We start from the raw sequence: 16,606 nt of genomic DNA on the forward strand, positions 1-16,606 counted from the left end.
GATTCGATCCGACCTGACCTGCATAAGATCCGATCCAACCCAAATTTTAGGATCTGCGGAGCCAGATCGGATCCTAAATTTGGATCCGTTCTATTTTCGGGTCAGGCCGGGTCCACCCAATTTTGATCCGGATCTGGATCCGATTCGATTCTTTTTTTTTGGTCAGTTTTTTGCTATTATATAGTGAAACTTTAAATATAAAAATACATAAATTCGAATCCGACTTAATTCGAATGATCCGTCAGGTCAAAATTTATAGGCATGGATCTAATCTGGTTTTCATCTGAGTTGAGTCTGGGTCCAAAATTAGAATCCGAATAAGAAATCGGATCGAAGCGGAGTCACTCAGGATCCGATCCGACTTATTTGCAGCCCTAGCCGTGCATATCTCAGTACATTCCAAACTTCTTTATCCAATCATCTGAATAAATTTTAATGGTGGATTCGTTAGCAATGCGGAGCAACGGATAGTGGTATCTCTTATGAAAATTAGTGCGACATGTATTATGGTTGATTTTGGGGATCTCGGTGGGTGAGAAAGATGCCATTCCCGGTTCATTGGAGGGCGAAGAGGAGCACGTGGTGCACCCATTCCCATGTAGTACCTCTGCCCACGCTTGTCAGGTAGTGGGACTGGATGGATTCTCGCAATCTTCTATCCACATTTAATATTTTTTCTAAATTAGTAATAGCTACTGATATCGGATCTTATGAAAAATAAAGACCATCGTATCATCTGGGTTTATTGATTTATTGTCGTGTTTCTTTTTTCTTACTATTGGTTAATGAGACTGATAAGAGATTTTCTAGAACTCATTCGGTCCGCGAGAAAAAAATTTTCATCAAAATATTATATTTAAAAAATAATTTTTAAAAATATAATATTTGAAAAAAATGGCTATAGCATATTTGATTAACTATTAAAAAAAGGTACGTTTCAGAATAGTTTTTTTTATAGAAAAGTTGTGTGAAATATCTTTATACCAAGATAAAATTTTCTTATGTATTTTTTTTTCACGAAGCATGAAAATTTTATTTATATAAAAATGTTACTTTTTCATTTTTTTATAAAAAACTTCAACCAAATTAACACTGCAAACGAGCCAGGTTGACTCGTGACCCGACCCGACCTGCTTAGACCCCGCCCGACTGTTTTGGAGGACCTATGGGATAAAATTGGACTTGTTCTATTTTTCGGATCGGACCTGTATTTGCTAAATTTAGATCCGACTCATTTAAAATTGGATAATTTTGAATTTTTAATTCTACGATCCGTCCTGATCTAACCTAATCTGAATCTGTAAAATTATTTGGATTCACGGAGTGCAAACAAGTTCTATTAAGACTCAACCCAAGCTATGTATCCCTATGAAAATTGAAATTATGCCCGGAGAGTCAGAGGTCAAAGATCCAAAACCGAGCAGGCATCTATTATTAAATGAAGGCCCAGTTCACATTTGGCCACACAGTGGCACAGCCACGATGCAGTGGAGCAAACAAAATGAGTCGCTGATTCTACCGACAACGCTTTACCAATGCATGTGATTTTGGCGCGTGTGAATAGAGTAGCTCCAAAAATATGGTGGGTAGGTAGGGAAAGATAACAAGAGATGGCCACTTGGAATTTTTTTATTCCTCCATCTGGGTCTCCAGATAGAGTTTCTAGAATAAGAAATGAGTTTAAAATGTAGCATGAAACTAGGGATAGAAATACATAAATATAATCCCAATTTATAGGTGAGAATATTCACAACCCCAACTTATTTTACAAGTTTTGGTTACTTGGTAGTGGCAAAATCTAGTAAATTTAATCTCATGCCCTTGATATTTATTTTATATTTTCATCATATTATTTCCTAGTGAGCGGCTATTTAACCATGCAATATGAGTTCTAAAACAAAAGAATAATTTGCACCACTATATACTGCAACCAATTATAGTATATTGCTGATCACATGGGACTTACTTCATGATGGTTGCAAAAGATATTTCTTCTAAAGTATTTGGACATTTTATTTTCAAATGCTCACGGATGTATTTACTCTATCTTGATTTAATGATTCCGGTTTACTAAAAAAATTAATATTAATAATTTTTTTATTGTCATTTATGCTCAGGGGACTAGACTCTATTGATGCTCTTTCCCTTCTGCCATCTGAAACTTCATCAAACTTGATGCAACTTCAGATGGAGAAGGGCCTACTTTCTTAAAAGATCTTTGGATTTGGTCATCTGAAAATAGATCTATTGTGATCTTGCGACCATCGATTTGCAGTTCACAGGGGTTTCCCAACAAGTTCGTCATGCTCCGCAAAGCATTGTTTTGGTTCTTTTCCTGGCACTCTATTCGAGCAAAATGTTGATATTTCTTCTCCTTCTACAGTACTTGCCATTACTCTTCTTCCTCTTTCGGGTTGTCCATTTTAATCTTGCAACTGTCTTCTTAAAAAATAAAAAAATATATATAAGTAGACCGGATATTATAAATTTAAATTACAAATTTACATTTTCTTTTGCTCTGGATGGTATTCTCAAGGTCCACGTTTTTTCCATTTCTAAGGAAAACACCGTGGACATGCACCGGCTGGTGACCGTTGCATATCCAGAATGCTGTCCAGTTCACCTATCCCATTCGCAATACACTGCATTCATCTCTTGGTAGTCTAGTCTCCTTCACTACCATCGCATCACTCCCTTTGTCCCTTCCATTCCATTTTACAAAACTCCCCCTTTACAATAATAGTTGTTATCGTTACAAATAATATGAAATTTTTCGCGAAGATCCAATTCCAAATCGGACCCAACCCAAATTTTAACCAGACTCGAATTTCTTAAGTTGGATCCTGGTTATACACGAATCCGACCTAACTTGAATTACTTCTTGGGTTAAAAATTATAGCCATATATTCGAACCAATCTGATCTGCTCTTCTATTGAATTTGACCTCGATGCAAAATTAAAATCCGTATAAAAAATCGGATTGGATCATGATCGCTTATGATCCAGTTCGATCTGACTTATTTACACCTATAAACCAAATAAGATATTTTTTTATTTCTTATTTAACTTTTTTTTTTCTCTACAAACCAAACAAATTCTTGGATGGTATTCATAAGTTATAACTTTTTTTTTTCTAAATTCCTTTTCTTTTAATAGTAAATCGTCAAACCACGCGTTGCAATTTCTCGTCGGTCTCCAACACGAACCCTTTCCCGAGAGGGCCGGTGGGTGCGGATCCTCATAGATTATTGCCAAGGGACGCAAGATAGCTGCCAAAATCGTACGTTGATTAGCCTGGCAACAGCGTATACGTGTCCTGCTCCCAGGGTAGGTGTTATGGGTGATTTGTGGGGCCAGTTACGGGATAACGCATCAAATTGGGACCAGTTCAATAATTAATTTGGGCCTTCACGTGATCAAAACGTGCATGTGACTGGAACTGACGAGGCATCGTATAAATTTAAAATAGTCTAAATATTTATCTAATATAATTAAAGTAGCTAAATTTATTTAATATATTTTTTTATTGGTGAAAGTATTATAAAAAAAGTTCTTCAAAAAATTCATGAAGAAAAGTTTATTGGATCTATAATTACTATTTAAATAACTTTATAATTTATTAAAATTTTTGTTTGCCTGCAAGTACAACAAGTTGTATCTATCTCGTGGAAAGTGTGTGAGAATTATTGATGTGCATGCCATTGCATTACTCTTAATGTAGAGTTTCTAAATTAGATTTGTTTTTTTCTTATGGTCATGTTTCAATTGGGCTCATTTAATCAATTAGCTGCAGCCAAGAAGAGAGGATATGTCCATAAAACAAGTCGGACACGTGTTGACGATATAGCATACACGAAGGCTGGCCAATTGTTTCGTTAATTAAGTTTCGATATCACGAGATAATACAGTCATTTTGGTTTGCTCTCATTTTAGATAAGGTGACCTTGATTTATAATAATATGTGATTTCAACTTTAGACTACTAGCCACTATTTTTTTTCCTAATTTTTAGCAGCCGCATTTTGACATTCAATCAAAATAAAAATATGCATACTCGGAAATAATTTAACTAGAAACATTTAAGTTTGCCAGCAACATTCTTGATAATTTAATGAGTTGCTTGAATGTAGCACAATGCGGTATAGATGATAGAGAGTGAATAATGGTGAGATCAAAATGGTATTATGGAAGCTTTCGATCAATGCTCCTCATGAAAGTTGAAGTAATGGTTGGCACAACATGACTTAAACTATACTACGAAGTTGAGTTTTCTTCTTTTTTCCCACTTCAAAGTAAAGTTTTTTTTTGTGTGTGAGTTTTTGAAATGGGAGGAGGTAGTGTTACCACCCTTTGTTTTATTGATAATGATGTTATTCACTGCAAAATAGAGAGAAGAATGGATGAATTGACATCAAATAATAGTCCAAGATGGATGAGGGGGGTGGCAATTACTTCGAGTTGGTCCGGATCAAATGCAAACATCATTTGTTTATTAAATGAGTCAAAATTCTAAACTTGGGTCGGACCTTTTTAATAAACCAACTAGATCGGCTTAACATATTTAATAGGTCAAATTTATTTTAAATATATCATACATATCTTTGAACATGCCTTAAACATGTTAAATGGATTAAGCAGGTTGACCTAATCCAGCTATTAAACAGATCAAAACAGATTAAACCGGCTAGCTAAAAATATGAATTCAACCCATTGAGTCAACGGATTAGATTAGACCGGTTGATCGGCCATGCATGACGTGGACCCATTTTAAATCAGATGGAGCCCATGATGTCCTAGCACGCACCGCAAGCCCGTCCTAGTAAAACTTTGGGCAGGCCCTATCATATCCGAACCCAGCCATTGTTGGGCCGGCCCGGCCCGGTCCAGCCCTTCCGGGCCCATATAGGACTACTTTGACTGGGGAGAGCGTCTTTGATCTGGAGATGGTAGGCTACCTGCGAGAAGGTACTCATCCGTGAATCCTCCCTTCGATATAGCTTCTACAGCGGGTGAAGACTCGCGAGAGCGGCGAGCGAGCGAGAAAGCGAGACATAGAACAAAGCGGATCGATGTCCAGGTATAAGCTGAAGAACTATTTCTGAATTTATTTACCAAGATTTCATCTTTAATATAATCCCAGTGTGACTTCTGCATCCCTCGCTCTTTTAATTAAGCAAATCCGGTGAATTATAGTGCTGTTATTATTTTTGATCAAGTGGTTTCTCGCCCACTTTATTTAACACCTAATCTTATCCTTGCTTTGTTATTTAAAGGGATCATCAACTCGATTGAAGGTCTTCTACTCATTTTCCTGTTATTTCCCATGATTTAGGGCTGAAAAGTTGTATCATCGTTCCAGTTTCCCATTTCTTCGCTCTGTTATGCTGTGAATTTATATGTATGTAGGTGTTCTTCTGGTTAGTAAATGCATCTATTTGTTACTCTGCTGATAGAATTAGAATTTTCGAAATTTTAATTGCTACTTTGATTTATGTTCTCCTTGTTGTCTGTCAAGAAATTTTATTTTCCTTTACCTTCTTCGTTGTCTGTTTCCAAAGCCAATTGCTTTAAATTCCCCTCGTATATGTTGCTAATTCAGTCAGTTTGTAATAGTTTCAGTAATGTGATGGGAGGGCACAAACCAACCAAGCCATTCCATGACACCCAGAGATGGAGAGCAGTTGCTCTGGCATCCTTAGTTCTGGTTTTGGTTACTTCCACAATAATTATTAAAGGAAAACCCAGCTCCCCATCTGGTGTTTCAAATCTAAAATCGAATAGCTTTCATACTTCTATCCAGTTCCAGCCTTCTGTGGAGTTCATGAATGGTACCAATTTGATATGGCAAATACCCAAGTCACCCAAGGCTGTTCTTTTCCTAGCTCATGGCTGCAATGGCCAAGCTGCCAACTTTTGGGACAAGTCTCCTAGCTGCCAAAATTGTGTCGGATTGCCTGAAGAGAGGCTCATCGTGCTCCATGCTCTTGAACGAAGATTTGCAGTCCTATCGGTATCTAGTTTGGGAAGATGCTGGTCCTTTGGGAAGGAGAAAGAAAACGTCAAATGGATTATTAAATGGTGGATTGAAAAAAATAAGCTCGAGAAGCTCCCTGTTACAGCACTTGGGGCATCTTCTGGTGGTTATTTTGTTTCTGCACTTGCTGCTGAGATAAAATTTAGCAGCATTACGATTATGATTGCAGAAGGGCGGTTTGATTCTATGGCGATACCAGAAAGCTACCCACCCACCCTTTTTGTCCACATGCCTAAGGACCGCATCAGAGCGGAGTTGATACTAATGAACATGGAAGCTCTAAGGCAGAAGGGAATTCCTGTCAAAGAGATTAGATGCATGCAGTTTCCTTTAGCTCCAGAGCTATTATCTGATAAAATTCCAGGGTTAGACCAGACCTTGTCTGTTAGGTTGTTTAAGGTTTTCCATGAGAAAGGATTCATCGACAAGAATGGATACATGAGGAATGATGGGCGGGCCATTCCATGGAAGCAAGCTCTTATGCAAAGGAATTTGTTACTGAAGAAGCATGAATTGGTCAAGCACATTGAAGAGGAGCTAAATCTTGCATTTGCATACCATGAGATGACCAGTTTGCAGTCAGATGATATTTTTGACTGGTTTGAGTCTCACATGAATTGACTAATGTTTTTTAGTCCTCAAAGTTTCTGTATTTCACACTGCTGTCTCTCCTTCCACTGGGCATGACATGATATAGGATTTTCCATAAGAAGATCTCCATGTTTGATAAAGGCATCATAGACTTTGTTCCTTTTTTTTTTAATTACAGAACATTTATTGGACAAATGTAAAACCTCCAGTGAAGCTAGAAGTAAGATGCGCAGATTGTTGGGTAGGACAGTGTTTCTGAGTCTAACATGCTTTACAGAAAGGCTGAAAATGGTTACTTGTTGATATTAGACAGTTATTCTACTTGAATGACAATTGTTTTGACGTGTCTGTTTGTGTACAATTTGTCTTATTTATCTGAAGAGGAAAAATGCAAGAAGCTTTCACTTGACTATTGTATTGAAAATTTCTTTGCTTAAACATTAAATAATGATTGTGTAGAAATCTACAGTTCTGGTTCACATGACTTTTACGTTATTAATTTAAACACAGTAGCGTGTCATTTAATAAATATAGTACCACAAATTTACCAACATAGTACATGGAGAGCATATTATTCGTAAAGTATGTACAGACCCATATCTTTTCATATATATCAAATTTGAATGGTGTATTACAATGTAAGCCAGTACTTGTCAATAACTTGATATATGGTAGGACTAAGATATAGACAAATCTACCCTATTGGAATGAATTTGGTTGCTTACTATTCTCTGCCAATTCTTTTGATACTTTTTTGAAATTCTTCTCTTTATTTTTTGTTCTAATTTAATTTTATATTAGTTTTGCCAGTGCTAGAATCCATTAGTAATGCAATGCATATGTATATTGCTCTTTTTATTAGCAGCAAACACACCTTTGGTATAGCTTAAAATCTTGAACTTCTTTAAATGGAATTAGAAGTAGTGCATATGCAAAACGAATATGTTTATTCTGTACTTAGTATGTGAACTGTGTCTGTTGTTCTGTTTTGCGCCAGTGCTTGCGGCGTGTCTGCACAGGATGGCATAAGATTTCTGACCGGTTACTAAAATTAACGTGGTATGATATAGTTAAATCCCTAGTTAGACCTGTCTTTACAGAATAAATCTTCTTAGTTTAGACGTGTCTTTATAGAATAAATTTTCTTAGTTATGAAATTCTGAATGAGCGGCCATGGAAAACCCATTGTAGGGAGAGGTTATTAGGTCACAGATCACAAGCTAGGAAGACAAGACTAGTTCTGGAGCTTTACTTAAAATGACGATCTCATTTCAAGTTACTAGCACTATTTGTCCCTTTTTGTGAGAAACAGATTAGGCATGCCACCTTCTGAGCTCAACACCAAAACCTCTCCCTAGTGCATGCAATCAGGAGAGGGGTGCAAATCAGTGGATCCAAGTCATATTGCTTCTTTGAAATGAAGTATCCTAGGATGAGTAGACAGTGATGGAGATCTTGAAGACGTGGATAACAGTGTCCCAGCCAGAAAGGTTCCAATCTGAGTGTTATAGCAATGTATGGGAATGAAAAATGGTGTAAAGATGCCTTGGTGATATATGAAAAGAATGAATAATAGGAAAGGATGCTAGAGAATGTGGACAGGGAAACAATAAAAAATCTGAAGTATGGTTAAGATGGAGGAGACAAATAAGAGGAGTGTAGTCCTTGGGATGTCAAAAGAGTGATATTTACAAGTTTTCATTGATTGCGAAGAATTGTAAGGATATAGTTATTTAAAATACTTGATTATCAGTTGTGAGTAATGAGATGAAAAGTGATTTCTTTTCGTTATGTCAAATTGTTTAAACTACTGAGTTAGGGGCAAATGCATCCTCCTTAAATGGGATCTTTTCCTGAAGTATTTCAATACAAGCCAAGGTGGTTGGAACAAGACTATCAAGGCAAAAATCTTACCATATGTAACATGGTTTGCTGCTTAACTGAATATATGCATGGGAATGTCTATATATCCGATTGCAGATAGGATTGGACTACTTGTTAACTTATCTGTCCAAGAATTCTCTTTTGATCTTCCCAACCTCATGCTCTAAATAAGCTTTAGCTGTTCCACACTCTGTCCATCATCTTAATCATCTAAACCAATCTCATGTTCATGGGTATAATCTGAAATTTGGTGAGTGGACATGAGGAAAAGGCACGTCTGATGGATTGAATTCTTGAAAAATTTGAGAACAACCTGCCAAAGTTGTTTTTAGGCAGATATTATGTGGGCTCCGTTGATTCAAATTCAGCTATCTCTAGTCATGATGCTAATGGTATCCATCCTTGAAACCCTTATGTGTTTCTATTCAACATGCTACCAGACAGGCTTTTGCAACATTGCAAGTAGTTAGTTTTCCAAACAGAACTATTTCGATAAGGACGGTTGCTCATTTAAACTGCTCGGCATCCCAGTTTCTGACCTTTTGATTTTGGAAACCTAGGTCAAATGTCATTTCTTGACTATTTTTACTTTCCTCAAGGGCAAAATAAGCCAAGATGTGGGCATATCATTAAGTTTGATTAGGTGAGATTTATAGCCAATCCAGAAAAGAGTCATTTTTATCATCTTATTCCTGGTGCCCCATGAATTATCCCAGTGGAGATGTTGCGAACTTCCAATGATTTCTTAATCAGCAAATTTGTGGAACAAATTGATACTCTTGGCAAATGTTTTCTTAAGGTATTTACTGCTTGGCCAACTTCTGAACTACATTTTTGATTGAGCTAGTGCTCATGTCCTGAAATACTTTATAAATTGCAGATAGTTTTTAATTAGGTTGGCAGCCGAGATTAAAGTGCATGCTTCGCCTGGGACCTAATTATTCTAAAAATGTACAGTTGATATGTCCCCATAATTCTCTCAGATAGATCATCGGACATAGAAACCCTGTGTACACTATGTCTGCACCTAAGTGTCTCAGTTTGTCAACCCATCAGCTTGCTGGTAAGCAATGATGATGTAAGCGGGTAACCCTGCCTGTTAGAAACTTACTGGACAAAATGGGTTACGGTTACTGAATCAGATATGTGCTTATTGCAGTGTATATTCTTTACTTCTGAAGATGCTCTCTGACTGTTGTGAAACTGGTTCAGAGCAGAGAAATCATCTTTCCCCTCCTTCGAAAAGGAACTGGTTCCAAACTGAGCTTCCAACGTCCTAATTACTTTGATTACTGAAAACCCTGAAAGGCAATCTAGAGCTTAGGCATGAGAAAACTACAGAGAGGCAAAAAGCCTCAGCTTTTGCGGCCATTAAGTAACCCAGTTGTTCCTTGGTAGCTTAAATTTGGCTAACCAAAGCGAACGATTAGCTCATCTCTGATGGCTGTATTTCAATTTATCCATTGATTCTGGTGCTAATGAATGTATTTTTGTGGCTCATTCTTCCTGGCATTTGAAAGCTGTCTATCTTGGGAGAAGACAGAGGTGATTCTTTTTGCTTTAGTCATGAGTAAGAGGTACATAGGAAGGATTTTAGAATGAAATTTCCACTCAGGATCATCTATACCGCACGATTTTTTTCAAGTGACTGTTTTGTTCTTTTATCCACAACTGCATGAGGAAGGTTGTATAGGTTGCTGATGAGGTATTGAAGCTTCTTTAACCCTTTGTTGCGGTGTAACAAGGACTTGGTACTCCATGAACGTCTGGCCGTCACAATCGAAGTTGCAGCTGAAAGAAAAGATAATTAACGTCCATGCCTTGCTGTTTCTTGATTGGCTATGTCTTTACTTGTGTTATTGTGACTTGACGAGACTTGAACAAGATTGACTGCAAAGACTAAAATTTGGGAGAAAAGAGTGTGGTGTTTAGGGTCCCGTATTTATGATGTACCGAACTAGATGTGAGTAGTGTCAATACTTACGCTAACCTGAGTTATTGGAAGGATGACTAGATATGCTCAGCCTAGGCAACATGAATGAATTAGAGTGGATTTCACAGTTTGGTGTGTTCTCCACAACAAGGCTCGCAATTTAGAGTGATATCAACTATAAGGCGATGAAGACGGCGCAATTACTTGAGATATGTATGGCAAAAAGAACAATGAAGATGATATGCACATTCTTCCGAGAAGAATAGCAAAATGAATTTGCTGGCAAGTCGAAGGCTTATGACAGCCTGGATGCAGGAGAGGAAACTTCGGAAATATTAGCAAGAAACCTGAATGATTGATACATCAAGCTTTTTGAGTCAGATAGACTCCTGGTTAGCATTGGGTTACAAAAGTAGGACCTTCAAATACACTCATCTCTCCAAATTAAGCATTAGATTTGGATCGGAGCTGTCGCATTCCAGATATGTTGCGACAGTTCTCATATTGGCTCCAATCAAAGCCACTGGCAATGCTGCAACCTAAACCAGATCTCGATTAGAGATCAGGATTTATATATAGACCCATTCAAGCAATCAAGTTTAGCTTGAGTTGAGTAATGGAACTACCCAAGATATAGGACCAAATATGATCAGATTGTTCCGGAGACGAACCAAATTCTGATCCAGACCTGGTCTTATTGGATGGGTTGCTTCTATTCTAGTGGAGGTGCTTTGGACCGGCTTGTCAGCTAATTAGATTATGCTTTATTGGATATATTTATACTAAAGATGTATGATCCATTCATTTTATTAAAAAAAAAGAGAGAAAAACACACCGAACACGACCATCTATACTCTTTTTCTGCTCTGGTACTGGTTTTAGCTTTTCATTCAACTCTGGTTCCCCAGCAACCACACTAATACAAGGAGTTTCAGCTGAAACAACCAACTTACAAGGCACAACCGAAGCCTAGACGCGACAAAACACCGACGCAGGAGTGCACCCATGAACTAACTAGAGAACCAAGAAAAAAAGCACACATATATAAAAAAACACGATTATTTATGCTTCTAAAACTTGAGACGTCCTTCGTTAGCTTGCTTGAAGAGCTCTGCCTGCGTTGCCGCAGCCTCGTCGGAGGTGACGGCAGCCGCAAAGGCATCCGTGACCTGTTGGGTGGTGAAGGGGAATCTCCTATCAGCAAGAGAGTTGAGCAAAGAAGCCGTTCCTTCCCGGTAGAGGGCGCCGATCCCATCGGCCCTGGTGTTTGCCAAGGCTTCAGGCAAGCTGAGGTCTCTCCCAAAAGCCAAGCCGCATGCCGCCCCAAAGAGCTGGCTGATGTTGCCCAAGTATCCCAGTACAGTCAATATGGCTTCAGGGTGTGTCCTCCAGTAGCTTTGACAGATCAAGAAAGAATTGAAGTTACGTTAAAAAAACAAAGAAGAAAAATAAAACAGTAGTTATAAAAATTTTGGATATATCATGGAGGGCGGTTGCTCTTACTTGCAAGTGCCGGTGAAGGATGGATGGCTGTTTGGATCCGGGATCAAGGGCGACGGCGGTGTGATGTCCGGAATGGTTGGAGTCGGGGTGACAGGCGGCTCGATCGTAGGGGAGGATGGAGGTGAATTATAGCAATCATTGCTTGGAGTTGGAGGTGAATTATAGTAACCACCGCTTCCATGTGAGGGTGTTGGTGCACCGCAGCCACCTCCACTTCCAGGTGGTGTGATCGGTGACTCAACTACAGGGGAGGGCGCGGAGGGGATGATGGCCGGCGAGCCACCGCTGCTTGGAGTTGGAGGTGAGTTGTAGGAACCACCGCTTCCATGTGAGGGTGTTGGTGTACCGTAGCCACCTCCAGTACTTCCCGGTGGTGTGACCGGTGACTCAACCATGGGGGAGGGCGGAGAGGGGATGATGGCCGGCGAGCCACCGCTGCTTGGAGTTGGAGGTGAATTGTAGTAACCACCGCTTCCATGGGAGGGTGTTGGTGTACCGTAGATACCTCCACTTACAGGTGGTGTGACTGGTGACTGAACCACAGGGAAGGGCGGCGGCGAGCCACCACTGCTTCGAGGTGTTGGTGTACCAAAGCTCCCTCCATTTCCTGGTGATGGGGTGACGGGTGGCACAACCATAGGGGGAGACGAAGGAGGAATTATTGCTGGCGAGGAATGGCCGCCACTGTATGGTGGCGCATTGTGGTAGCCGCCACTCCCACGCGAAGGTGATGGTGTATCGTAGCTACCTCCGCTTCCATGTGATGGCGGTGGCGATGCGTGGCCGCCTCCGCCTCCGCCTCCGCCTCCTTGTGACGGTGGCGGAGACCCATAGCTGCCTTCACCTCCTTGTGACGGCGATGGTGACCCATGGCCGCATCCGCTTCCATGTGATGGTGTTGGCAAGCCATGGCCGCCTCCGGCTCCATGAGAGGGAGTCGATGGGCCACCATTTGATGGAGTCGAACATGATGTCGGTTCCTTATGTGGGTCTGCAAGAATGCAAGCCATGGCATTGTCATAACTTATATAGCTTTCTGTAAATTTTGATGGGAGAGATTTTACTACAATCAAATAATCTAGAGTCAAGGAGTAGCAAGTTGGTGTTCAAGTCCTGAAAATATCTTGTGAAAGTAAAACACCTAGAACTACATTAGGTGATGGCCTTTGTCTTCTTTTCTTTTTTCTGTTTTTGTTGTTGTTGTTGCAGCTAGAAGCCCATCTTCAAATATGGGCAACTTATGTTTCATTAGTTTTTCTGGTATTTTCAAAGCATGGTATTTTTGTCAAGTTAATGCTCATTAATTAGGTGGCCATGACAATAAAACACAGATGAGTCTACACTAACATGCCTCCAGAAAGCCACTAGGTTGGTAGCAAAATCTAGTTAGTTGCAGGCTTCCTACATTTGATGACTGTAAACTAGAACACTTAGAAAACACGAGCGCGCATGCATGCACTTGAACACACATACATGCGTGCGCGCAGAGAGAGAGAGAGAGAGAGAGAGAGAGAGAGAGAGAGACTACGTTTCGGAGTCCTACTATGTGGGGTGGAGTAGTAGTTCTTCTGGTCTGAGAATTCCTCAAGGCTCCGAGACACAACCGGAGTGATCACAGTCTGGAAAACTAAACCTGCTAATAGAAAACTCATGAGATGAGCCTTCGCCTTACTCTCCCTCTCCATTTCTATCAATCTTGCTGCAAACAAAGGGAAGAAAGAAGGAACAGAAATGAAAGTACTGGAGACAAGATCCTGCAACGACGCGGTTGAGTGGCCATGCCTATAAATACACACAGGAAGGGGCGATTGGAAGGATGGTATTGCATTCATGAACATAAATGCTGCCGGTAGGGCAGGACAGGGAGTTGTTGGGTGACATTTAATATTTTCCTGCATACTATCCAACGAAATACTACCGATCCGCTTGGACTTCCTTAAGCGGCCAGATTCCATTAATATTTATATCCATGCTTAATGCTACGATTTGTTTTTAAGATTCTTACATGAGGTGATGGGAAGCATGCCATCTTTTCAGAAATTAAGTACATGCGACCAATGAAATTAGCTTTAGAAGCATGCTTCCCATCAACGGGACAAGTATTAAAAGACTCATAAAATTATCGAACATGATGTTGCCTAACCATGCCAGCCAGAATGCATTTATTAGAAGGAACAACAATCTATGGCCTAAACTATCAAAGCTAAACTGAGTCGCTGCTGTTCTAAAACTCACATATCCCATTTATCTATATGGAATTTATCAAATTCAAAGTTGAATCAGCCATCAAAAAGCAATTGGTTGGCGATCCCAGCTTGTAAATGGAGTGGTCAAGATCATAAACTTATCAAAAATTTGTTGTCGTCCAATTTAATCGTCATTCTTTTCCAGTTTCTCAGTTTCTGTTTTTATTCCTATATCAATCCTTATTACGAATTTTCTACATCTTCCAAGTATTTCCACAGCACCTTATACCAGTTAACCGACCTGAGTTTCTGAGCCACTTAAATCAGAACTCCAGTCTGATTTTAATAGACGCAAGTTATTGCCCTTGTCTTGTTTTGATGGTTAGATAGGAATCTCCCACTTCACGAGGAAACAATGCAGGTGAATAGCTAGTCTGGTTCAGGATTCATTACCTTGTTTCTCGCATTCAACGTAAGCATGAGTCTTCAATGACCAAATGTCCTTTATTTGGAGTACGCACGCCACATCATTCATAGCTAAGTTGCACCACAAGATCAGGTGTGGCCGGTGACTTCTTCAAAACAATCTGATGCCCCAAAGGCATTTAAAGTTGTGCAGACACATAACGTACTGTAGATTTCTCGAGAGCATATATATATATATATATATATATATATATATATATATATATATATATATAGAGAGAGAGAGAGAGAGAGAGAGAGAGAGAGAGAGAGAGAGAAGTTCCAGCATGGATCTTAGGCATGTAAGAGTAGTAGTAGTTTGATCAGAACAAAATCTGTGCTGGTGCTTGCAGTAAACATTGAAGTTTCTTTCACAAGAGACTGAATAACAATCAGATATTTCTCAGTTTCTTCTTTGAGAAAAAATTGGTAGGACTCCTCTGAAGATGCCAATCTGACAGCATTGATGATCAAGAAAAAGGTGCGAAGGACTTGCACATCATCTCCATTTTCATTCTGTTACCATATTTTCGATATTTTCGTAATGCGTTAAAAACTTTAGCATGAAGTGAATTTGTAGTTAAGCGGACAATCATGAAACAGGGAGAAACCTTCTCTGTGAGCTTCTGTTTATACACCCAGTGGATTAGTTATACTCCCAGTATGGCACTCATTTTGTTACAGAATAACTTCCCTTTTTTACTGCACGAGCACAAGGATGGAATGGCACTGGCATGGCAGGGTGTTGATGCATCAGGTGCCAGGTTCCTCTTGCAAGAATAATATGATCTGAGCTCTCCACCAGTATATTACAGCAGGAGAAGTAACAAATGACTGCAGTAATTCCCGAGTGTTCTTTTGATCTCAAGGGCGTCCCCTTCTCCTTCTACTCAGATCAAGTCCACTTTAAATGACATGAGTGCTGAGCAGCCAGATCATCTCGCCTGCTATCCGAAAAGTGTGTACCCCATTCTTTTCAGGAAATTATGGAGTAGTACATGACTGTCCTAAAAGATAGGAAAGGTCAAGGTATTCTCTGTAGCATTTACTGTCTTTGGTTGGCTGATGGTCTTGGATGCCTGCCCATCTTGCTCTAGTATGGTACTGTATTGAATAATGATTTAGGCAGAAGAGAATGGAAAAGATCGAGGACAGGTCTGAAATAGTAGGCCTTGGAGGGTTGAAGGAATCAGAGTTTCTTTGCATTCTTCTTCTTCGCCCACCGACACTTCATTGATCTGGAGGTATAAGACTAGGCGAGTATCCTAATGGTGACAACTAGGCGGACCAATGGAAGAGCTCCCAGTTCCATCAGCTAAACTGTTCTTCTGTTTGAATTGAGTTTCTCTAGTTGTAGCATTGTCAGTGTTAAACCATTCAGTTCCATCAGTTAAACTGTTCTGTTTGAATTGAGTTTTTCTAGTTGTATCATTGTCAGTGTTCAAACATTCTCTCTCTCTCTCTCTCTCTCTCTCTCTCTCTCTCTCTCTCTCTCTCTCACACACACGCACACACACAAACACACCCGCACACACCCACACACATCCAGAACTCCTTACTATATTAGCATGATTATTCTGGGTTAAAAAACTACGTTAGAATGATGAATAAAGACGGTTCCTACAGCAGATCAGTTTAAGAACACCCTTGCATGGATGGCATCTAAACAGTGTGAGTGAAGAATTAGTAGACCGAGTTCTTGGGATCAATTAGCAATTTGAGAAGTGTATCAAATGATAATCACCATCATGGAGGTTGTGCCACCAATTTTGCGAAACAACAACAGCAACAACATAATTAATAATAGGCACTTAAGTTTGCAGAGACTAAGCAGTTAGTAAACCTAGGCGCAGACTTTGCTTGATAAATAATTGGGTGCAATGAAAAGCCAAGTTTAGAACTTAGTTGGCCTCTTAGACATTAGAAATAGCAATCAAGACTAATGTTGTGCGGAAAGAGCTAGATTATATCTCTCAGTGACACCACTAATAGGGTGGATTGTCGAGGATCG

At 39.6% G+C, this 16,606-nt stretch overlaps 2 protein-coding genes across 4 annotated transcripts; one reads left to right on the forward strand and one right to left on the reverse strand.

The window, feature by feature from the left end:
- The first annotated feature begins 4,916 nt into the window (after positions 1 to 4,916).
- Positions 4,917 to 7,033, forward strand: LOC103708619 (uncharacterized). 2 transcript variants are annotated; one of them, XM_008793639.5, is made up of 2 exons: positions 4,917 to 5,076; positions 5,613 to 7,033. In XM_008793639.5, exons 1-2 carry the CDS (start codon positions 5,069 to 5,071, stop codon positions 6,652 to 6,654), a joined length of 1,050 nt encoding a protein of 349 aa, XP_008791861.1. In that variant the 5' UTR covers positions 4,917 to 5,068; the 3' UTR covers positions 6,655 to 7,033. The 2 variants fall into 2 exon arrangements, with proteins under 2 accessions (XP_008791861.1, XP_008791869.1); XM_008793647.5 differs by having other exon boundaries at positions 5,619 to 7,033.
- Positions 7,034 to 11,297: 4,264 nt separating this feature from the next.
- Positions 11,298 to 14,037, reverse strand: LOC103708613 (uncharacterized). 2 transcript variants are annotated; one of them, XM_039129221.2, is made up of 3 exons: positions 13,473 to 14,037; positions 11,945 to 12,935; positions 11,298 to 11,836 (listed from the first exon to the last, which is right to left on the reverse strand). In XM_039129221.2, exons 1-3 carry the CDS (start codon positions 13,897 to 13,899, stop codon positions 11,512 to 11,514), a joined length of 1,743 nt encoding a protein of 580 aa, XP_038985149.2. In that variant the 5' UTR covers positions 13,900 to 14,037; the 3' UTR covers positions 11,298 to 11,511. The 2 variants fall into 2 exon arrangements, with proteins under 2 accessions (XP_038985149.2, XP_038985150.2); XM_039129222.2 differs by having other exon boundaries at positions 13,488 to 14,035.
- Positions 14,038 to 16,606: the final 2,569 nt, after the last annotated feature.

This window comes from Phoenix dactylifera, chromosome 5 (genome assembly GCF_051530095.1).
Source record: "Phoenix dactylifera cultivar Ajwa chromosome 5, Ajwa_hap1_PhDact_Kaust_v1.1, whole genome shotgun sequence".
NCBI lineage: Eukaryota > Viridiplantae > Streptophyta > Magnoliopsida > Arecales > Arecaceae > Phoenix > Phoenix dactylifera.

Coding starts and splice junctions, on each gene's coding strand:
- LOC103708613 (XM_039129221.2), bottom strand. CDS start 13,899: ATGGAATCTGGCCGCTTAAGGAAGTCCAAGCGGATCGGTAGTATTTCG. Junction 12,936..13,472: donor ACATAGTAGGACTCCGAAAC/GTAGTCTCTCTC, acceptor GCATTCTTGCAG/ACCCACATAAGGAACCGACA. Junction 11,837..11,944: donor TCCTTCACCGGCACTTGCAA/GTAAGAGCAACC, acceptor GATCTGTCAAAG/CTACTGGAGGACACACCCTG.